The sequence below is a fragment of the Pristis pectinata genome, chromosome 2 (assembly GCF_009764475.1).
Source record: "Pristis pectinata isolate sPriPec2 chromosome 2, sPriPec2.1.pri, whole genome shotgun sequence".
In the NCBI taxonomy this organism is placed as follows: Eukaryota; Metazoa; Chordata; class Chondrichthyes; order Rhinopristiformes; family Pristidae; genus Pristis; species Pristis pectinata.
The window spans coordinates 103,996,383-104,020,583 of NC_067406.1; the positions used below are offsets into that span (position 1 = coordinate 103,996,383).

General features: G+C 39.6%; 1 protein-coding gene across 1 annotated transcript; it reads right to left on the reverse strand.

Moving 5' to 3' along the window:
- Positions 1 to 14,169: 14,169 nt before the first annotated feature.
- pitx2 (paired-like homeodomain 2) lies at positions 14,170 to 18,050 on the reverse strand. Its single transcript, XM_052042313.1, has 3 exons — positions 17,791 to 18,050; positions 16,937 to 17,142; positions 14,170 to 15,129 (listed from the first exon to the last, which is right to left on the reverse strand). Exons 1-3 carry the CDS (start codon positions 17,972 to 17,974, stop codon positions 14,566 to 14,568), a joined length of 954 nt encoding a protein of 317 aa, XP_051898273.1. The 5' UTR covers positions 17,975 to 18,050; the 3' UTR covers positions 14,170 to 14,565.
- Positions 18,051 to 24,201: the final 6,151 nt, after the last annotated feature.

A 24,201-nucleotide genomic window follows, 5' to 3' on the forward strand; every position in this document is an offset into this window, starting at 1 on the left:
CTGGAGACATTGATAGGACAGAATTATAGAACACGTATGACTCAGAACAAGGCCATTTGGTCCATTGTGCCAGTAAAACAAGGTCATGGCTCTTCTGATTACTGTTTAAATAGAGACACAAGAGGCTGCAGATGCTGGTATCTGGAGCAAAAGCTGAGCTGCTGGAGGAACTCAACAGGTCAAGCAACATCTGTGGAAGGAAATGGTCAGTTGACATTTTGGGTTAAGACCCTTCATCTGGACAGAAGGAGTAGAGGGGAGGTAGGCAGGCATGGCAGTGTAGCGGTTAGCATAATGCTATTACAGCGCCAGTGACCCGGGTTCAATTCCAGCCACTGTCTGTAAGGAGTTTGTACGTTCTCCCCGTGTCTGCGTGGGTTTCCTCCGGGTGCTCCGGTTTCCTCCCACATTCCAAAGACGTATGGGTTAGGAAGTTGTGGGCATGCTATGTTGGCGCCGGAAGCACGGCAACACTTGTGGGCTTCCCCCCAGAACACTCTACGCAAAAGATGCATTTCACTGTGAGTTTCGATATGCATGTGACTAATAAAGATATCTATCTATCTAAAGAGGTGAGGGGGGAGGAGTGGGGCAAGGGCTGGCAAGCATGAGAAGGATCTGGGTGAGAAGGGGTTGATTGGCAGATGGAGTCAGGTGGGGGAGAGAAGGGTGGAGATAGCGACAGAGGCTGGTAGGTGATGTGGAGACTGTTGGCTGCAGATTATGGAGTCTGATAAGAAAGGGAAGGTGAAAAGTGGAACCCAGTGAGGGAGGGATGGTGGGCAGGTGGGAACAGAGGGGGGAGAGGATAGGAGACCCAGTGGGAGGAATGTATGGCTCACAGGGAGATGGAGTAGGTGTGGCGAGGGCAAAGAAACTGGGTGATGGGGGCACGGGGGTGGAAAGAATGGGGTGTGCGGGAGGATCTGGTAAATCAGAAGGAGAGAGAAAGGGACTGAGGGGGATCAGGTTACCTGAAACCTAATCCTACTCAGCCCCCTTCTACCCAGTTTCTACCCTGCTTCCCCACCTACTCCATCTGCCCATCACCCACACACTCCACCCACTCCACACACTGGGTCTTCATTGAATGTGTGGAGGCTTCTGTCATGCCTTCACATAATGTCGCCAAAGCAAAGCTTGTAGGTGAGATAGCAGGAAGAAAGAAAGATACATGCTTGGGGGACTTGGGACAGTACACTTCAAAATTAATCACTAAGCTTCAGAGGAAGATGAAAGGGCAACATAAAAATGGAGTTTCATCTTTTCTTCTAGTGAGGGAACATGGTAAGCCAATTTTCAGACTTCGTATCCGTATTATGAGTTAATCCTGACTAGTTAAATATTTGATGAAAAGTTTATTGAATATGACTATTTGTGATCACAACTTCACTAATCATATGTGTTAGGGTCAATCTTTGCTTGAAACAAAGGCCTTTTGAAATTGTTTTATTTTCATATATATCTATGGTCAGTATCTTCCATGATACCAGGTTAATCCCTGAACTGTTAATGAGACATTTCCCTGTCTGCTATTTTAATGTCATCCTCTTTATTTTAAATGTTAATGACTTTATTACAATAGCAAGTAAATGCCCCAAAATTGTATTAATCATTCAATCTCATTTGGATCTCACAGGCAGTATGCCAACATTATGAGTGAATTTAATAAATGTTAGGAATCAAATACAACTTTTGCAAAGTATTCATTGCTCTCATGTTTCAGCCATATCTTAATTACACAGTAGAAATATGCAGATTTATGTAATGTCTTAAATCTTTGTCAAAATATAGGGGCCTAAAAATTATCAGGAAAAAATTAGAACATAGAACAGTACAGCACAGGAACAGACCCTTTGGCCCATGATGTTGTGCTGAACTAGTTAGGCTAATAACACCTAATTAAACTAAGCCCTTCTGCCTTCACATGGTCCATATGCTTCCAATATCTGCATATTCATGTGCCTATCTAAGAGCCTCCTAAATGTCTCTATTGTATCTGCTTCCACCACCACACCTGGCAGAACATTCGAGGCACCCACCACTCAGTGTTAAAAACTTGCCCCATACACCTCCTTTGATCTTCCCCCCACCTCACCTTAAATGCATGCCCTCTAGTACTGGACATCTCGACCCTGGGAAATAGATACCAGCTATCTACTGCATCTATGACTCTCATAATTTTATAAACTCCTCAGCCTGCACCTCTCCAGAGAAAACCACCCTAGTTTATCCAACTTCTCCTTATAGCACATTCCTGCTAATCCAGGCAGCATCCTGGTAAGCCTCTTCTGCACCTTCTGTAAAGCCTCCATATCCTTCCTATAATGGGCGTGACCAGAATTGAATGCAGTACTCCAGATGCAGCCTAACAAGAGTTTTATAAAGCTGCAGCATAACTTCCTGACTCTTGAACTCAATGCCTTGACTAATAAAGGCAAGTATGTCATGTGCCTTCTTCCCTATCGACTTGTGTGGCCACTTTCAGGTAGCTATTGACTTGGACCCCAAGATTCCTCCGTACATCAATGCTGTTAAGGGTCCTGCCATTAACTGTGTCATTTCGCTTTACATTCAATTTCCCAAAGAGCAACACCTCACACTTGCCTGGATTAAGCTCCAACTGCCATTTCTCAGTCCACACCTGCAACTGATCTATATCCTGCTGTACCCTTTGGCAATGTTCTACACTATCCACAATGCCACCAATCTTTGTATCATTTGCGAACTTACTAACCTACCCGTCCAGGTTTTCATCCAGGTCATTTATATATATCACAAACAGCAGCAGTCCTAGTATGGATCCCCGCAGAACACCACTGGTTACGGACTTCCAGCCAGAATGAGTCTCACTGACCACTACCATCTGTCTTCTATGGGCAAGACAATTCTGAATCCAAACAGCCAAGTTGTCATGGATATCATGTATCTTAATCTTCTGGATGCCCCTTCTACGAGGGACCTTGATAAATGCCTTACTAAAATCCATGTAGACGATATGGATTTACATTAATCTTCTCTCATCAATCACCTTGTCAAAAGACTCAATCAATTTAGTAAGACATGACCTGCTCCACACAAGGCCACACTGACTGTCATAATTAGGCCATGTTTTTCCAAATGCTCATTAATCCTATCCCTAAGAATCCTTTCCAATAGCTCCCCTACCACTGACATGAGACTCTCTGGTCTATAATTTCCAGGATTATCCCTATTTCCATTCTTGAACAAAGGAACAACATTAGCTACCAGCCAATCCTCTGGGACCTTGCCTGTGGCTAGAGAGGACACAAAGATCTTGGTCAAAGACCCAGAAAGCTGATCTCTTGCCTCTTTCAATAACCTGGAGTATATCCCATCAGGCCCTGGGGACTTATCCACCTTAACGTTCTTCAAGAGACCCAACACCATCTCTTCCTTTATCCCAAGATGCCCTAGCATATTAGTATGCTCCACAGTGATCTCACTATCCTCCATGTCCTTCTCCTTGGTGAATACTGACACAAAGTACTCATTTAGGACATCGCCCACATCCTCCACCTCCAAACATTGTTCCCTCCTTTATCCTTGAGTGGTCCTACCCTCTCCCTAGTTATCCTTTGGCTCGATGTATGAATAGAATGTCTTGAAATTCTCTTTAATCCTACTTGCCAAGGACTTTTCATGGCCCCTCCTAATACCCTTGTTGAGTTCTTTTCTGGTTTCTTTATAATCCTCAAGGACCCCGTTTGATTTCAGTTTCACGAAACTTACATGTGCTTCCTTTTTTCTTCTTGACTAAATTCAACAACTCTCTCAACATCCAGGGTTCCCTTACTTTCCTAACCTTGTCCTTCCTTCTTACTGGAACATACCTGTCCTGTACTCTGTGCAGTTGGTCTTTAAGCACCCCACACATGTCAGATGTGGGCTTGCCCAAAAACAGCTGTTCCCAATTGACTCTCCCTAGCTCCTGCCTAATGTTTTCGTAATTTTCCCTCCCCCAATTTAATACTTTCCCACAAGGTCTATACTTAGGCTTATTCATAGCTATCTTAAAACTTAAGGAATTGTGATTACTGTTTCCTAAATGTTCCCCCACTGAAAGGTCAGTCACCTGGCCAGGCTCATTTCCCATTACAAGGTCCAGTATGTCCCCTCTGAGTGCAGCTGTGATATTGTCCCTGATTAGTAGCGCAACCTCCTCCTCTTTTACCCCCCTCTCTATCTTTCCTAAAACATTGAAACCCTGCAACATTAAGCACCCAGTCCTGCCCCTCTCTCAACCAGGTCTCTGTAATGGCCACAACATCTATATATATCTAAATTATTCCATTGTCCTGATTCACTCATGGAGTTATTGACCAGCTGATCATCTTATCATTTCATCAATATTATAGAGAATAAAAAAAGAATGAAGTCCACTAAGCCTGTAACTGTTACCATTCACTGAAATAGAAATTCCCTTTGAAACATGCTCTTACTGTGCAAATTAAGCAATAAAAATGAATTTGTGTCAGAAGCTAACTGTCAAATAAGTGCATTCAGTGAAACATGAAACAGAAATACATGAATGAGGTATCCGGTATCTAATCTGTTATAAATTCACTGAAGTGACAATTGGAGTACTACAACTTGCCAATAAAGGATATCTAGCGTGACTATACAGTGATCCATTTGTATCTGCAAATCTTTGTTGAGGACAGGATTCATTTTAGTGTTGATGCCTTCCACAGTCAAATAGACAGCCGATTTTCAGTTTGGACTCACCTAAAAATATGGCTCTTGGGTGCTGTAATTTGGGATCACTGAATCAATCTGATCCCAGTTAAGACCTCTTAAGGAAAAACAGGAGGAAATGAATAAATAAAGACTATTTAGTTCCTGTCTTAGAGCTTCAATATTGATTATTTATTTATTATTTTCTGGTTTACCTACATCTACTCAGTGAAAATATGTTAATACTATATATATGTATTAACTTCCAAGATTTCACGTCAAGAAAAAAGTCAAAAAATGCAATGTATTGTGAAAAACAGTGAAGAGAAAAAAAAATTGGCTAATATGACATTCCTGGCTCGAATAAGGTGACCTTCAGAGGACTGAAGAATAAATACTGCACAGATTGACTGAGCTGCCACTAACTCCGGAGTTCCATCAGAAGCCAGACTTCTTAATAGCCAAGGTAAATGGAGTAAATTTATCAATTCTGGCTTCAGGGCTGGGCCAGGATCAATTTGGAAATAGAATGGACTAAGTATGAAAATAGAATGGGCTGCTTTCTTATGGAATGTATTTGCACATACCCCTTGAATTCTCTGCTGTTGTTATATTATGCATAGTTCAAAATCTGCCTCTGGAAACATGAATTCAATACTTGATCTTACATGTCTGCAGCATCTGCCATTTTAGTGTTGTACATATTAGGCATCCATGCACATAAACACATACTATAAATGTGTCATTAACACCTGTAATATAACTCATCAGTTCTTCTCAGCCTGCAAACACCAAAGCTATTTAAATCTAGAATCAGTGCACAATATAAAAATATCTGAATTGACCCTTGTACAACTCATTCTACATTCAATTGATCTACCAATTTCTCTACAACCAGAGCAGACTTTATATATTTAATCAAGTCATGAGAATGCACCGGAAGAATACATTGCATTGCCATCCCCTCTTACCTGCAGAAAAAGACTACTAAACAAAATGAATCCCAATGTCATTCAGCAATTTTAAACAGTGGTTGTTCCAAGGGTTTCTGACACTTAGATATGGTCGAAGGTGATTCTACTTGCTCCTTGGTTTACAATTTTCTAATTCATATTACATATTAAATTCAAAATGTGAACCTCAATGTGCAGCATAACAAAATGACTTTAGACTCACATCAGTATGAAACTTGTAATGGAGGTTTAAGTTTGTATACAAAAAAGCCTACACTCTAACAAACAAGCTGCATCACGAACGTTTTACCAGACTGATTTGAGTGGAGACAGAGAAATGATCCATAGATTCAATCCAGTGTAAATCAGAGATACAAGAAAGACGGCAGATGCTGGAAATCTGGAGCAACACACAAAATGCTGGAGGAACTCAGCGGGACGTTTTGGGTCGAGATCCTTCAGCAGGACTGGAGAGAAAGAGGGGAGATAGCGAGTATAAAAGGGTCGGGGAGGGGGTGGAGCAAGAACTGGCGGGTGAGAGGGGCAGGGGGAGAGTGGGAATGATGTAAGAAGCTGGAAGGTGAGTACCACTCCCCCCAAATTTTATACTGGCTATCTCCCCTCTTTCTTTCCAATCCTGATGAAGGGTCTCGACCCGAAATGTTAACTATCCATTCCCTCTGTAGATGTTGCCTGACCTGCTGAGTTCCTCCAGCATTTTGTGTGTTGCTCCAGTGTAAATTAAACTTATCATATTGGCATCTGAAATCGTCATTGGCTGTGAACTTGATGATCCTGTTCTAAACAGATTCCATGTATTCCTGGCACAGAAGAAGTCTACGATGTTCCTATAAGCAGCAATTAGGAATATTTGATGATCTAGCTCTGTGTATGTTCAGAACTGCATGTAAACCTGTAGATTCGCTGCAGTATACTGGAACCTCGGCAATCTGGGCTCAATCCTGACTTCCGGTGCGGTCAGCGTGGAGTTTGCTTTTTTTCCCCAATGATGCCATGGGTTTCCCTTGGGTGCTCTAGTTTTCTTTCACGTCCCAAAGATACGCGGGCTGTTAATTAATTTGCCATTGTAAATTGCCTCTTGTGCGTAGGTGAGTGGGAGAATCAGGGGGAAATTGATGGGAATGTGGGGAGAATGAAATGCACTTAATGTGAATGGATGTTTGGCGGTCGGCGCTGACTCGGTGGCCAAGGAGCCTGGATTGGTAAATATAAGGCTGAATCTATATAAGGGAAGACTTACAGGAGGTGTATCTGATAAATTGGAGAAGATTGATGTTCTTCAGGATCTGACAAGTACTAGAAATGTTAGTGCCATGACTTTGCACAAGAGGGTATTAATCATAAAATCTTTTTTTCTCAAAAATACACTTCAGTTGAAAAGATTTTTGTTTGAACTTGCCACACTTTTAACGGGTAGACTTTACCACTTTATTGCAAAATCAAAGTAGCCACAAGATCATGTGTGCTATCTGAACATTCAAAGATCCAGAATCTAATTATTACGGAGAATTCATTGTGGATGATCAGGTTTTCTCAATGAACAAAAAGATTCTTACCGTCTGATATTTAGTCGCAGAAAAGGGAACACCGGTTCAATCACAAATTGTTAGCCATTAAAATTCTCCCTAATATTTTTATTCACTTCTGTTGAACGTCACCAAAAAAGTATATCGTTCCAAACACTTCCAATTGTCCCAACTAAGCAGTAAATCAAATTCTTATGCCATCGCTGAACAGCTATAACCCGTTCTTTAATATTAGGCATCATTTAATTCGCATGCAGGATAGTTACAGCATTTCAAGCAGTTATACACCCGTTGCCTAAAACGGCGAAATTACACGAGAAATGCCGCCGACTCCCCTATTACTATACTTTTCTGTTGTCACTTAATTTAAACTTAAATGTTTCTTCTTCGGAAGTAAAAAGGTGCTACTTTCCGTTTGGAAATTACATTTATTAACTACGAGTACAATGTACTTAAACCTTGCTCTATGATATCTGTTATTTATCAGAGTTGTATTATGTACTCAAATACATGCGCCGTTATTAGAAAGCGGTATGCTTATTAAGAGTAGCACACACTCATGCATGTCCAGGCAATCCCATTTAAACCTGTCGTATAATATTTACTATTCGCAAACTATTGCAAACATATGAAGTAGGGTCTAAATTATTTCAGCCTTTTGAACATGCAAAGACTCGGATTGTGGTGGCTTTATCAAGGCGGGCAGTATACCACGAAATGTGCTTATTTTGTTTGTTGTTCTTCCCAAAATACACACTAAGCAATCGAGTTGTTAAGAATGTGTACTGTGTCGTAATTTAATTATGTATCAAAATTGCGACTAAAAGGAGGTACAATCTCGATGTATAGGTCATCAGGATCCCGCATCCTATTCTTTCTGAAAACTCTATAAATCTAATCCTACCCGACCCAGTGAAAAAAATACAGTTAAAGTCTATGTTTTCATAAATCAGAGCATAACAAGAGGTATTTCCGTACGCTTTCGTCTTAGAATAGAGGAAGTTTTGTTTACTTCATGAATAAAAGGGTTAACTTGGTTTTGCGCGTCTTTCTGTATTACACGGACACACCCAAGGTCACATCGGACCAGTTTAATCAAGTGGAGCCCATCGATGGGCGAATCAGAAAAATGGGTATAAAGTGTTTATTTTAGGTAAATTCTGTGCTTCAGATGCCTTCTACCGTAAAAAGAATAAGGTAAATTCATAAAAGTTAACCTGTTGATACGCTCTACCTGGCCGATCGGGAGTATAATTTTGTAGGCGACCAGAATACGGGTTCAGTTGAAATTAGAGTACTTTTTTTTTTACAGTCATCTCCTAATTTATATCTGAAATTGTATTTTATTACTCCGGTTACGGTAAAAGAACGCCTGCGTCGATTGGTTAACTCCACCCACCCGATACCGTAACACGGCCAGAAGGTCGTTTGATACCTCCTGATATAAGCTGCTCCGTTAACTCTAGGGGACCGCAGCGACTCGAAGCTTTCACCTAGTTCCTCTTGAGGTTCTTTTACTGATTTAGCACTCCGGCAAGTTTTATTTCTCCATATATTCTTTCCTTACAAATGTTACTATTATATAGATGCAATTCCGGTTTTAAAATCGTTGGATTTATGTTCGGCGTCTTTTTGAGTGTAAAATGAATATTAAAAAAATGAGAAAGCTGGCATCATAGACTGTATAGAGGGTGACACAAGCAGGGCTCAGCGACGAATGTTATTTAGCTTCAATGATCAGGACCACCGGGGCTAGAGAATTGTAATTCGACTCCCAAACCTTTCGTTCCCTTAAAGGTTGCAGTTGTTGCTTAAAGCAACAATGGCACTCGACCACTTCGTTCTTTGGGCCTGGGGTTTCCACAAACACGAACAGTCAAGTGTCCCCTTGCAAGGCGAACCACCGATCTGCTTGTTGAGAGGTCAAATCATTCAGTAATATGCGACTAAATACTTGTTAGCCAAAGCAAACAGCAAATGTGAACCGAGCTTACATTTTAAAATGATTTGGGCTCCAAAATGACTTGAATGCTGATCTACCTGACGTCGATTCGCAAGGACTTTATTTGTTTTAAAAATTAAGTTACGTTATTTCAGAGTATATCATTTCATCGGGAACGCCTTTTATTAATATGCTATATTTAGCTTCTGGGATAAACCGTTTGGATCACTACTAGAAATGTTGTACCTCAATCATTTCAGAAAACATTTAGATTTATTCCAACTTGGTCAGGCCATTATCGGCCTACTTTAAATCGATGTGGAATCAAAAGTGGAGGATTTCTTCTTCATAGTTTCCAATGTTAGATGGATTACATTTAAAGCGAAAAAGATCAGTATTTATGTTTGGAGAAATTGAGCTAACGTTTTTGAACATACACCACAGACATTAGGATTGTAAATATTTATGTTACTATGTCATTAATATAAACCTTACAAGTACTACTCTGAGCCTACACCATCCAAAGAATATTACTGTATCTCCAAAGCATTCGGTGTGCGCACCGCGCCGGACGGCCGCCTGCAATACAAACACAGATGTGTTAACAAAGGAAATACAACAAAAGGAATGTCATCTGCTTATTTCTGCAAACAACAAGTAAGCATATGCTTGTATAAACCAAATAAGGGATTGCTACGCTAAATTGCTCACTAATAGAGCTTGTTGCTAAAGATTTGCCTCTTGGTTTATGCAGTTAGGGAACCCCAGGAGTTTGCTCTGACTCGGGTCAATGTTAATTAACAACCGTAGCCTTTTAACCCAGCCCTTTAAATTATGAGACAAGGAGTCAATAAACAAGACATGTAAACGTCGAATGTTCGTCGTTCTGACACCCGCCACCAATGCTTCCGTGAAATGTAATATGAAAGATACTGAAACGAGGTTCCAGCCAAACAGCTGCACGTGTTGTGGCTGTGGCTCCTTCACCCAAGATTCCTCAGTGCGCAATCCGACCTGACTGGCAACCCCTGCGTGCCCATTCCGAGTTATTTTATTCACCTATCACAGAAGCAAAATCGCACACACTTCAATTAAACCACGGGCCCTGAATAGGCGTGTTATAAATAGGGTCGGGAAATACAAAGTTAACCTCCTAACTTTCTTCTGACCAGTTTGTGACAAATATAACCGCGAGGAATTCCACAACTCAGCGCCCAGGGAGCGCCGACACGAATCTGGTGCTCTTAGCAAGAGTTGTGGAAGGATTTTTAGATTATATTCATTGTGCTTGCCGGGCTGCTCATTTCGTGTGCGCGCGTGCGCGCGCTTTAATCTGTTATTCTTACTTTCACTTTGTCTAGAATTCCAATTCTATCATCCGAGAAAACTCTGCGAGGCTGCGACTTGGGGTATTGTCGACTACTTCAAGGGAAATAAAAACTGAGACCGAAGCGGCTGACTGATATATTCTTGGTTACTCGATTTACAGGAAGAATATCAAGAAATTAAACCCCTGGATCACATTTTCCTAATTAGACCCCACTAGCAAATACTTCGAGAGGTTACTGGCTGTCCTTTGAGCCAAGAACAAAGTTGACCTTCGTGTTAACTTGGCTCATCCGGCCAATCCTTTATTCCTATAAATAGATGAACACAAAATTTCTCGAATGGAATTCTAATCGCACTCGTGAATATTTGTTGAACCTATAGTATAATTCAGAGACAGAATGGTGGACCAGAACTATGTTGACCTCACTCGAAGAGCCATTATAAATAATTTCGAAGAATCCCTTTGTTCCTTCATCTGAACAATTAAAGGTTATCCTATAGTTAGTGAGGTGGCGATAGTGACTAGTCATCTGGCCATTTCTGGAAGCTTACATAAAACGCCTGTAAATACAATCCGTACCTTTTTCATGTTCATCTCTTCCAGGAAAATGCAATATTGGCAGAGCAGCCACGTTTACACACCGCGGTGGTTTTCTGTTATTTATAGAAACTAACTGCTGCAACATAATAGTCAACAAGCAAAACACAACAAATTACGGCCCTGATAGTCTGAACTATATGGCGGAATACAAAACATGTTGCAACTATTCTCTCATTTCTTACCTACAGGTAGAACACTTGCAAATATCCCACCCGTAAAAACATATTAGATCCACATCCGAGAGCACTACACCGATTAGAAAATGAATGGTATTATCCAATATTATTTTAAATTAATCAAAGTTCAGAGTCTTTTTTTTAAATAAGCCATACTGAAGACACTTACTTGTCCTTAAAGTCTCTCAGTGCCGTTTGCTCAGTACTGCACGCGGCGGATCGACGGCAGCGTGCTAAATCAGATAGGACTGGAAACACAGATGGGCTCGATGTGGATTAGGATGTGGATTGGGTTCCCCAAACCCAGACACCATTGTTCGTTCCCCACTGAGACAGTCTTCGCTGGAAAGTGGCTTTTTCCAACTGGCCTCTCAGCCACCTCCACAAGAGATAACTCGTTTCAGGATATTCGACATTGCAACTGGGGTGCTCTGAGCAGGAGATAGAGAAAGAGGGAGAGAAAGCGGCAGAGTAACAGGCTGCATGTTTGATCAAATGTCTGGACGCCAGCGGGAAGAAAAAGTGAAACACCACGGTAGCGTAATCTCTGTATTCTTCATTTTTGAAAATTATTCCAACCAGGATAAACCAGAAAAAAAATGCTATAGAAGATTTCACCTCAGCGTGCGTATGGTTTGGAGAAAGAAACGAAAAGATCAATTTGAAAACGTTGCTAATCGAAAGGGAAAGACGCTTTTTGTTTGGTGATACTTCATGAAAAGAATCAGCTTCTTTAGGCATTAGACAGACAGGAGTAATGTTTGCACTAATGATTTGCTACATATTAAATCAAAATTGCGAAGCACGTTAACGCGTCCAGAAAGAAAAGGTGTGTGTGCTGTTGGGGGTGGGGAACTCCTGCTTCCCCGCACATTTCTGCAGCCGCTTGCGTTTTTCTTGCCCAAGGAGGAACAGCCATTTGAAGAATAGGTTTGACTTGCATAGGGCTTTCACGGGAGAATATCCAGATCTCTTGAGATAAATATAAATGTGCGAACGGAATTGGGTTTACTTACAACGAAAGCCTTAAACAGTCAAAAGTCCCACAACGATCCCCACTCGACTTAAACGTACGCATTTCGCTGGTCGACGTAAACTGAGGCAACGTGGCGCCAAAAATAGAAAGAATATTCCAAACTTTCTTCACTTGCTTGCAAACTTTTATCTAATCCATTTCGTTGTATTTTTTAAAAGAAAAATAATGCATTTATCCAAAAGGAGGGAAAACGTCGCCAAGTTTGCTATTTTTCTAAATTAAACTTCCCTTACAGACTTTGAGCATTTAGATCTGGAGGTTGCAGCTCCTGCTGAACTGCCATTTTAATCTGTTTGCTGAGTTTTGTACATACATGCTTACTTAACTGACCGAAGCTGAATCCGATCCGTAATCAATTCAGCATTTGGTTAGTACCTTGGTTTTAATACTGAAGGTACCTCATAACAAAGCGCATGTTGATATTTTTAAAGGCTTCGGTAACTTATTCCTCGGATTTTGAACAGCAGTCTACGGAACTATGTCGGGACTAGCTGTAAACTACCTGGAAGCTATTTTCATCTAGTTTGTTCTTTCCTCATTATTAAGAATTAGCATCCAATCGTTCACGATACGTTAAAATCACCTTTGATCTCGGTATAATTGGTGTCATAAAATTCATAATACCTATGTGAGATTTCTATTTTGATGCAAACTTTGAAACAGTGTTTTTCACTGATAAAGTTGTTTTATTGAATATATTTTCCTGTCTGATGTTAAGAAATCAACTGGAAACGCTTCCATCCGTGTTCTGAATATTTATGCTTTATTTAAAAGAATCGTATTATCTTTTTTGCTTCGTATGCAGCCCCTCGTCATCCCAAGCATATCATGTGACTGCTAAACTACTGTATAATTTATCTTCATTTGCACTCTCATTATGGACCCTACACGACATAATCCGGTATGATTTAATGTGCAAACAGGCCTCACACAGGAGAATGCTAGATCAACATTATTAATAACCAAACACAAAGCGTCTGACCTTTAATAAGGTAACATAGGCCTAATAAAGTCATCGAAAAATGTAATATGGCCTTTGAACCTGTTGTCCTGGAAAATGGCCTTTCACCCACAATCGTCTTCTGAAAGACGTTATGACCTATACGCATCCAGTACATTCGGAAATTAAGCTGTGTGAATATATACTTTTGGGGTTAACTGATCTCACGATGCTGATAATCTAACCATTAATTCATATCAGCCACATTTAGGAATGTAGTGATTTATTTCATTTGCTTAATAACGAAAACATGATCTTCGAATATTTCCCGCCAGGAGTTTGATCAGGAAACATTGTTTCCTCGACTGTTTTGTTTGTTTAAGCAATATCCAAGTTCCTTGAACTCTGAGTTATCACTGCAATTGATTTTGAGGCACACGAAGATGGTAATAAGATATATGGACTATTGTAAGGGAAAAGAGTGGGGTTTTCATGTTTGAAATGTATGAAGTCCGAGGTGAGTGGAAAACGCTTTTGTTTTATATTCTGTATATTATGTTTCTTTTTTTTCAGAAGTTATACTTCTATTTACTGAACATTTCAATACAAAAACGATCCAATTAGACAAAATGGTTTTACTGTATATTTTTCGTCCCAGGAACGCACAATGCTTCGTTTTTTTTGACTTGGGAAAAGAAACACGTAATGCCATAGCCAATTTTATATACAGGATAGGTTGTACATGACTTTTTTCTCCTCCCCCGGAACATCGCTGAATCTTACAACTGGAGGTACTAGCCTTAAAACTGATATCCACACAGACTTTTAATAATAATAATTAGTAATAATAGACAGTGTTAGAAACATACAAGTGTTGCAGTTAGTATATACATTCCCTTGCTTTTAAGCGGAAATAATCCTTCAAGCTTCCACGTGACATGCTTTATTGTTATGTAACTTCAAAAACACTGGCGTGATATTACTATCAATTGCTTTTATAAAATTAATTTGACATTTCGATATATACACATTCGTTCCGCCAAACAATTCTTTTATTATCACAATGCCGAACTTAAAAATAACAAGCTTATATGGTATTAATAAAGGTGATATCCAGTCAACTAATCAAGAGTATTTCTTTTAATGGTCAAACGTCCCTTTATCTGATGAAAAATATTTTCAAACGGGGAGTCAAGGGGAGAAATAACACTTGCGCCTTTCCCTTAAGTCAGAAAGTCGGCTCTGTGGGGGTTAGCTACACAGGTTCAGTGGTTGTCTTAGTGCCCATTATATTTTAAATTATTTCTTGGAGTTCATCAGTCTGATAAGGTTCATCTTATTTCTCACACAGGCCTGTCTACAGCATATTGGCAGGCGCTCAAGTTAGACGCTGGGTTCTGAACACTGGCGTATCCAAAACTTGAATGTTGCTTGGCTTTGAGTCTAAGGCTGGCCAAGCTTGAATTGCAAGTGTCTCTGTAGACGTATGGTGGGGTCGGCGGAGCATAGGGGCAGGTCGCTGCTGGTACGGCGGAGTTTAGAGACGGATTGCTTAGGTTGTTCAAGTTATTGAGACTGTTGAGCCCAGAGCCTGGTACCCCGGTCACTGCAGAGGGTACCATGCTAGATGACATGCTCATGGATGAAATGGAATTGGGGGAGGAGAACATCGTCTGAGAGGACAAAGGATTCACGTTCATTGAATTAAAGAAAGGAAAGCTTTTGGTGGAGAGCGATGCCGATGTCAAGCCCTTGGCGGCCCAGTTGTTGTAGGAGTAGCCCGGGTACATGTCGTCGTAAGGTTGCATCAGACCATTGAATTGAGGTCCAAAGCCACTTTTGCACAGCTCCGCTTGTTGATTGCGCTCCCGTTTCCTCCACTTGGCCCTGCGGTTTTTAAACCAGACCTAGAAGTGGGGGTTGGGGTGGGAAGAACAACAAAGTCTTGTTTTCAGAAAAACGCCACAGTACGAAAACAAAAGATTCATCAACACACATCTAAATACTGCCAAGATTTCATTAGAACAGATTAAAATACACGTGAAACGGCTCAGTCATAATTTTGTTCAAGCTTGTCCTTTGGGGACTAAATAAATCAGTCAGATGGGTTCATGTTGTTTTTCATTCACGGGGGAAATCACATACTTTGGTCTTACGGATAAGGAAAGAGATAATACGTAATTTTATTGTAAATTCACCACAAGACTAACCTAAATAAGAAAGATAACGTGTGCAAAATCATAAACCGTACTGGTAATGTTAATGGAATACTTAATCGTCAAAGATCCAAATAAGCAAATGAGACCAACGACTCCAGTGTGATGTTCAACAAAATCTTTAGGCAACTACTTATATGGTTCAGGTATTTAATTATGAATCATCATGATAACCTAGAGATTTAGTAACAAATCCCAATAGGTGGACAGCAGGAAACACCAAGAATCGTGAAAGGTGGTTAAAAAAAGCTACAAATCCACAGTTGGGGGGAAATTATTTACTGCACTTTATGCCTGATATTGTTTCTGTGTAATAAGCGACGCATTGAAAAGGTGTGCGGGTAAATTAAGCTGAATAACGCACAGTGGAATCTAACGTACAGTCAATAACACAAATATGTTTACATAAACGTCCAAACTCTGTGACTGCGCCAGTAATTAGGTGTGATTGTTGTGATCCAAAGTTATGCTCACATTGTTTGTCATCGAGAAGGCTTAGTAAATTAATAATTCAGACAAACCACGTTAAGAACAGGGAGTGGTATGAAAGCAAAAAGGTTCAATTTCCATTTGCTATGTGTTGAAGGATGCTTTAATACAAGACTAATGGAAAACATATTACTGTTTGGTTGAATGCCATGCAAAATGTAAATAAGAAAATTTGTACGGACGAGATGCATTAGAAACTGTTAGTGCGCCGTCAAAGTGTCATTTATAAACATATACCAAGATGTTGTATTATAACCAGATAACCAACAAAATTGCGCAACGTGTTACCACTTTTGTAGTCTAACAGACAAAAATGCAGATTTCACTTAAATAAGGATTTCTCACATGAATTTTAAACGTTTCTAAAGAGATGCCAACGAATAGCCTTCACATACTTCCAAACTATCCATCTAGATAAATTGACAGTTAAAGGAGGCGTTGTGAAGCTTCATGAACCATGTCAACCTCATTGCAAATCCTCTTCATTTCCCTTAGTTCTCCGAATCCACATTCAGCAGAAGGAGACGTCTCCTTCTCAGGATACAGCGACATTTGTGTATTGGGATGTGAACTCAGACAAATATCACAATGGCCTGTTACACGGCATTATTTACACAACTGGTGTTCTACATTGGCAACCTAATGTTAAACTGTATTTAGCAAATTGCACTGTTTCCCAGTGTGAAATCAGCATTTGCACCTTAATTTAGAAGGAACGTAACGTTGGATATTTTACACTGCGCGATACTTGTTTCACCTATCAATGGATGTCATCAAGAAATGGCACCAAAATGTGAGCGTGACAAGTCATTGGCAGTCATTCTCTCTAAATGCAAAAATTCCAATACGTTTTAAAAAGGTAAAAATTCGTTGATGGTTATTTTCTGAAATAATTTAATGTATATGATTCAGAAATCGATTTCACAATTTACTAAGGGCGTACAAATAATAGTATTTTGCTGTTGATTGTCATGTGAATTGAATGGGGACGTACAGAATATGAACTTACCCGAACTCTAGCCTCAGTTAAATTGGTCCAAACTGCAATCTCTTCCCTCGTGGACATATCTGGGTAGCGATTTCTTTGAAAAGTTGCCTCCAGTTCTTGTAGCTGTTGGCTGGTGAAATGGGTCCTCTGGCGCCTTTGTCTCTTTTTCTTTGATGGGTCGTCTGTATTCGTGTCATCGTTTTTGCTTTGTTGAATTTTATCTTTTTCTGAGGATAGTAAGAGCCATACAATGAGCAGTGAATTCTCAACCGCTTCAGACAAATCGTCCCATTTACGGACTATAGAAATAATGAACAATATATCTCAAAGCTATTTACCACCAGCAATATTGGGGATTTAACAATCAACAGTATCCCACGATTAAGGGCTTGACTTAACTTTGAACAACGACAACTTGTTCGCATTTTTCCCAGATTTTATTTGCACATTTGAAGAGCAATATTTTGTGATCTAGCTACAAAGATGACATATGCATTTGCGTATCATTTGTCAATAAACTATAATGTTCAATTCGTTGTCTAATGTCAAACACTTTCCTTATACAAAATAAGTATAAGTAGATTGAAGATAGAATGTATTAATAAATAGATTATCCAATAGCCCTTCCATTATTTAATGTTTGACATACGATATTTCAGGTATTTCATTGCATATATCCATAGAGATACAAGTCCGAAACAGATACCATGTGTAGAATCTCTTATGAAATGATTAAGAAAATAATCGTTGATGCCAAAGCGCCTTGCATTTCATTTTCTGAGCCGCAATAAAGTTGTGCCATAAAATAAGGAAGTGGCACAATGTCCGACGGGAGTGAAATCGATGCGGTGTCTTTTGGGTGGAAAAGGCCTTACCTCCCGTGTCAGGACTGGAGGTGTCCGATAAAGTGTGGACCTCGAGCCGGTGCTTGGGCTCGCTTGTTCGTACTGCTTGCAAACCCGAAGCCATCGTTAAAGCTGTCTGATCCCGCACCAGTTTATTGCCGCTGCTGATATTTCTCAGGTGGTCCAAAGTCAATGGATCTTTTGCGCTGTTCATCTATAAACAAATACAAGCTGCCGGGCGACGTTTCCAAAGAGGGTTAAATTTCCTCGCAGCCCACCTTACAATAAGGAAGTCGAACGGGGGATGAATGATCTGGGGGTGGGGTGATCCAGGAGCTGCAGTGCACAAATCTTCAGCTCTTCTTTTAAGTTCACTTTCGAGCTGCTGTCTTCATTACAGCCAGTGCAACAATAAAACAAAATGTCACAGAGGAGAAGCAGTGAGGTTACAATGAATGAATTATTCCTGGCTGATACTGTGTATGTGTGCGTCCGAGTGACAAGTATAGGTAACTGCAGATAAGGATCCTCAGGCTGCCGCTGCTCCTGCCGCAGACGCGCTCCCTGTTCGCCAGTGGCTTTAAGAGCGGAGCCGCCTCTGCTAACCTCACAATGATCCTCCTCCCCACCGGCCTCCGCCTTCTGCCTGTCACTCACGCAGATTGACAGGGTTCCCTGGCCCGTGAAAAGGACGAAAGGGCAGGATTCCATGCGAATGCCCGGACGTCACCCAGCCAATCAAAACTGCACGGGCCAGGACCCCGCCCTTTTTGCGTTTGTGACGTCCCCTGTGCATAAGGGCGAAGGAGAGTCTCAGCCCCACAATGCACCTTGAGAGATGTCTCTCACTCAGTGACAGTGAACGACAGGGGTACAACTGCATGCCTGTGATTTACAGCAGCAAAACCATGCACATTTACATCGTTATTCCCATACTGCGCATGTTGCCATTTAGCTTTTAGATAATTAATAGCGGAATCCTGAGCAATGTTTATTGATAGTAATGTCACCGAATTTATCCGATTAATCGAAGTTTAAAATTGCTAGTTAGTTAAATTCTTCTTTTTCCAAAATCATCGATTATATGTTTTTGCCTCATATGATGCGTGGCAAATAGTTGTTGTTTTACCGTCGCATGATCATTTTTGTGGTCTTAAAATTGGTCGGCATGAATTGGCCGTTTGCACCATTAAAATATTTCCATTGCTGAGAATACAGGTACATTTTCCTGGCGGAAGGCGCACTTTTTGAGAGCTTGATTACATACACACACACACACACAAAAAGCTTCATATAGGACGAATGGGAAGCTTCGACAACCCTATTGCTAGGATATCGATTTATATTTAGTGTGAGGTGTGACATAGATCGGCAAGATCAATAAAAATGAAATAACCCTTATTATTCAATACTTCAGGGAAAATACACATCTCGTTGCAATGTGTGGCAATTTGCATTTTCATTAAAAAAATAAGGCAACTTGACAGTTTATAAATACTATTAATGAAACAAAATAATTATATGCTTTACAGTTGCACGTTTAATCCTTTCTTAACATACAGTATCACAGCCCGTCCTTTTATTTGAATTACTAAGTAAAGAAAATATATAGATACAATTCAGAATATTGCTTTTTTCTGGTATCGTTCTGGTATCTGGTAAAGTTGCAGATTATTTCTATGTATTTCTTGTTAAATCTAAATTTGATATTGAAATAATGCAATTCTTTTTCAGAGCTTTTGTGATTTAGTGTGTAAACCATTGTAAGGGATAGGCACTGTTATTCAGTAACAAGAACATTGAAAACGTTCAGCAGATTATCTAGCATCTGAAGGATCAAGATAGGTAACCCTTGGCAGTATGTAGATGCTGCTTAGCCTGCCGTGCGTTCAAGGTATTTTGACTTTATCTTTCAGATATTCGCCAGTCCCTTTTATTTTCAATGTGAGATCTTCGCGGTTAAATAATATTTACGATACCCGTATACTCCGATGAGAGAGTATTCGTCCGAGAAGGAAATAATAAATGCGTTAAATCAACAATGTCCTATTATTGTATAAGTTAAAATACAAAAGAGTTAAAGATGTAAAACAACCATGAAATAAAATTAATATATTTAACTCTGTTCGTCATGTTACGCGTTTTAAAATGTGTTTTATTCTGACAATTTCAAATGCACGTAGGTATTATCTCTGATTTGAATTCTTCATTAGAAGCCCAATTATGGGTCCTAACATTGCAGTAATTGTTTAAAATTTGAGGTGTCAATAACTGCGAACAAGATAAATTCAAACGCACTATCTCCTAATGGATTTGCTCCAGGTGTATTTTTTTAAATACCTTTGATTCAATAAGCAAAACAAATTTGCGCCACTTATAAAACAAAGTCGAAAAGCTTTCAGTCTGATTAACCTGACTCGTGAATATCGGAGAGGGCATAATAATAAAGGATTTGTTGTGACACAGGCGCTCTGACACTTCCACCTCTCAACAAACCTGTACACCAATTCACAAGATCTGCATCAAATACAACAACAAACACAAAAAACTGCAATAAGTATTTATCTCCCATCCCCACCCATCCATCTATCTAGTCCAAAAATCTTTCATTAATGGGTATTCTGCTCATTAGCTGCTTTAAAAGAGCGCCTATCCCTGAGATTTAGTAAATATTCTCCCCCGTAGAACCGCGCGAGTACTGGAGCAGAAAACACTTTTAAATTTGTAGTGGTTTTTAATCTGATAAGACTCTAATTTGCTTAAGTCTTTTAAATAGGCTTTAAATGGGCTCTGTCAGTTTTCTTATTGAATTTCTTTTAATTCCCAAATGATCATAAAATACTGACATAAAGTAAACATTTCCTTTCTCTGGTCCTGAAATGACCCAGAAGGAAATCAACCAGTTCCCAGGCCGAGAACCTTTCTATCAACATGGCAAGGGACTTCTCTGCCACATTAATCTTGGATTCTCCCTGCCCTCTTGAATTCAAGTGCCTTCGACTATTAAAATTAATAAAATAATTATGCTCGAGTTTGAGAGCGGCAGAAAGAAGATCAAACTTAATTCCAACGTTAATAAATTTTAATTGTTATTGATTTAGGATATCGGTGGGTGTTGTTTAATCCCCAGATTTATCCCTCGTTTGACGCAAAAAAAGATCTGACCTCAAATGATTTAGTCCATTTGTGCAAAACACACAATTAAGAAATTTTGGAGTCGAATTTTTGTTACACTTTGTATATCTAGGTATCAGTTTATTAATTATTGGGGGGAAATTAATTTTCACTTAACAGAGTTTACCAGTTCTTTTAGGCGTTGTGAATTTGAGGCAAGCCTTCCTCGTTTATTTTTAATTGGTTAGTGCAGAATGCATTCGCGTAATCACAAAAGTTTTGTTTTTCTATCGCTATCGCATGAATCAAATACAGCACAACATCTGTAAAAGAGCTGAACTAGAAACAGTGCAATTCGAGACTCATTGTCCACTGCCATTACATTCACGGATAGAATTTCGCCATGCACAGGTTGGTCCTTAAATGTATATACATGAACCTTACAAGCTTTTAAAACAGATGCCGGCAGACGAACAGTGAGTTCGGTTAGAGTAATTTCATGTCGCAATTGTTCCATCATGTTACAGCATGTTGATATTAAGGTGACGAGCTTGGGATCTTCGGCCATTTTTGGAAATTTGTGCAATTTATACATTCTCCTTCCAATCACGTCCACGGGGGCACGATGTCACTTAGTATTAGCCGAATATTTAGGTGAACTTCTAGCGAGAGAGCTTGTATTTAGAACACGCGAATGCATTTTAAACATTAGAAAGGGGGAAGCATTTACAATGCTACAGGGATCTATGAAATTGCTTAATTAACTCCCTAATATATAAAGCCGTGTAGAAGTATACCCCTTTCGATACCCATGAACTTGCAAGATTTCCATATTTCGTCTCAGTTGAAGTTTTAGCTATATAGAGTTGCGTGCATCTTAAACAGTGTAGTTCATCCAGCTCATCGCGAATTCAGACGGTGATGTGATTTGGGAAGATATCAGTTTATACCTGTGGGCTAAATATTGGTCAATGAAGCCAACAAGTTCACAGCGTTAAATACAGCGCTTCCACTCTTTCCTATTTAGTAATTTCCTGGGTCAAGCCCCATTGTCTGAAGGACATCAACTACTTTTAACCCGGATTAAAGTCTCGTTTATTTATCAAGGACGGTTAGGATTTGCCTGTGTTTCTGTCCTTTAAAAAAAAAACAGATTCGGGTGGGACTGCTTGCAATGGGGCCATGGTAAAGAATACATTTTAAACCGGGGTGGTAAGGGCGATGGAGTGTATGGTGTGTGGACGATTGAGGCGGGTGGGCACTTGCGGGTATACACTTAGTGTATGTTGGAGTGTGGACGAGGGCTGGGGCGGGCACTTGCGGGTGGGCGAGGTGGTAGGCACTCAAAGTTGTGCAAGAAATTGCTGCCACCACACTTATTAAAAAGGTTTTGTTTTGAACTGCACGGTTTACCTTTTTGCACTACCCTTACCCCAACAGGCAAACAGGACAGCGGCGGACTGTGCATTCGCCACTGAACCGGGCAGTAAAAGCCCGCGCCCATTCGTTTGATTAAAGGTTTGTGAATTTTCGAGGCGGAGAATTGGGGAGCTAACATTCAGCATTAGTTGCCATGGTTACCGTAAATCACATAAATCCAAAAAATACCGACCTATAATCTGAGCCGAAGCTTTAATTTCCCTGGTGAAATAATATTTAAGAAGGTTGTCAGCTGACAAAACAACCTTATTAATTTTCCATGGGTAAGAAGATAACGCTCACTGAGTTCTCATTTTAAAAATGCGTGTCCTGAAACGGACGGACAAAATACGTATACAATAATGCCACGTCTTTAACTTTTATGATTCCTGTATTATAACAATAAAGCTTATAAAAGCAGTGCATCATTATGTTTGATCAATATATCAGCAATAAGTAAAATTCTATTTTTAACGATTACTTATGTATTAATTCTGGCTAGAACAGAAAAACAAATGATACACGTTTGGTGTTGTGTCTGTGCAGCAGGAGGGGTGGTGTTTATTGAACACAATTGTGTCCAGCGTCAAAGAGTGGCTTCAACAGGATGTCTGACAGCACAAGAAGGCTATATTGAACACACGTTGCTTAGGATTTTCTGATTTTTGTTGTCGCACTATTTGAGAAAATCTAATGATTACATTTGAAGATTGGACTTGGAATTGGCCCATCTTAAGTGAATCTCCTTATTCACTCATTTACTTATAACGCAGCCGCTTGTACCTTTTCTGTCAAGTCTACATTAAAGCATGCCAGTGTAAATGGCATGTGTAACATCTCTGATTTTCACATTTAAGTCTGGTTCCTAGAATTGCCTTAAATGTTGTATAAAGTATGCCAGTGCTAGGCATGCTATCCAGAACATATGGCAGCTTCAAGTAATTGTGTATAAAACATAGTTAATACCAAACCGTTATTGAAAATCAAGAAAACAAAAGACAGCAGATGCTGGAAATACTCAGCATGTCAGGCAGCATCCGTGGAAAGGGATTTTAATATTTCAGGCAGAAGAACTTGGAATTCTATTTTTCTTTCTATGAAAGATTTATTTTCGTGTCTGGTTATTTTTATAACTGAGAACTTAACACAAGACGTGAGACCAATTTCTGGATATTTTGTGAGCAAGATTTGATTGGAAAACATATTTCAAAATATTCATTATTATTTAGACTAACCTATAGAAATGATCACACAATTGTTCTCAAATAAAAATCAGAGAAAAATTTTAAAAAATTCTGATCCATTAAGATTACAATTATCATAAGGCATTTTAGGAATCGAATTAAAATGTTTGTAATTTGTGACACGGCCTCTGGTTTTGGTTGTATTTGTACATATACATTAGAAGATTACTTCCAGAACTTGTAGTCTGTTAAGTGGATGATTTGGCGCTGTTTGGGTAGATTTGTGCTTGTTTTGTTGTCTTATACCTTGGGTTTGTTGTCTTTTTCCTATGTTGGATTACTGGGTATTCTCCAAGATGAAGAGCCATTAATTACCCATTCAGTCAATATTAGGAAGACGACAAAGCTTTTTACAAAGGATTAAGAAGACATCAAATTGTTCCATTAGTATATTCCTACTCACGAATAAGCTTTCATTATACATCTAGTTTTCCCTCGAGTCAATCCAACAACTGCTGCATATATTAGGCAGACTGTACAAAACAGATCGACAATAAAAATACCTTATATGGAAAACAAAGTTTCTATCATTGATAATTGACAAATGTATGGTTTCTTTCTCTCCCCTCTCTCTTACTCTGACACACATATGAATTAACAGTGCATTAATGCATTTATGTATCCCCCAGGATTATCTCAATATTCTCGTGAAATATTTTACGAG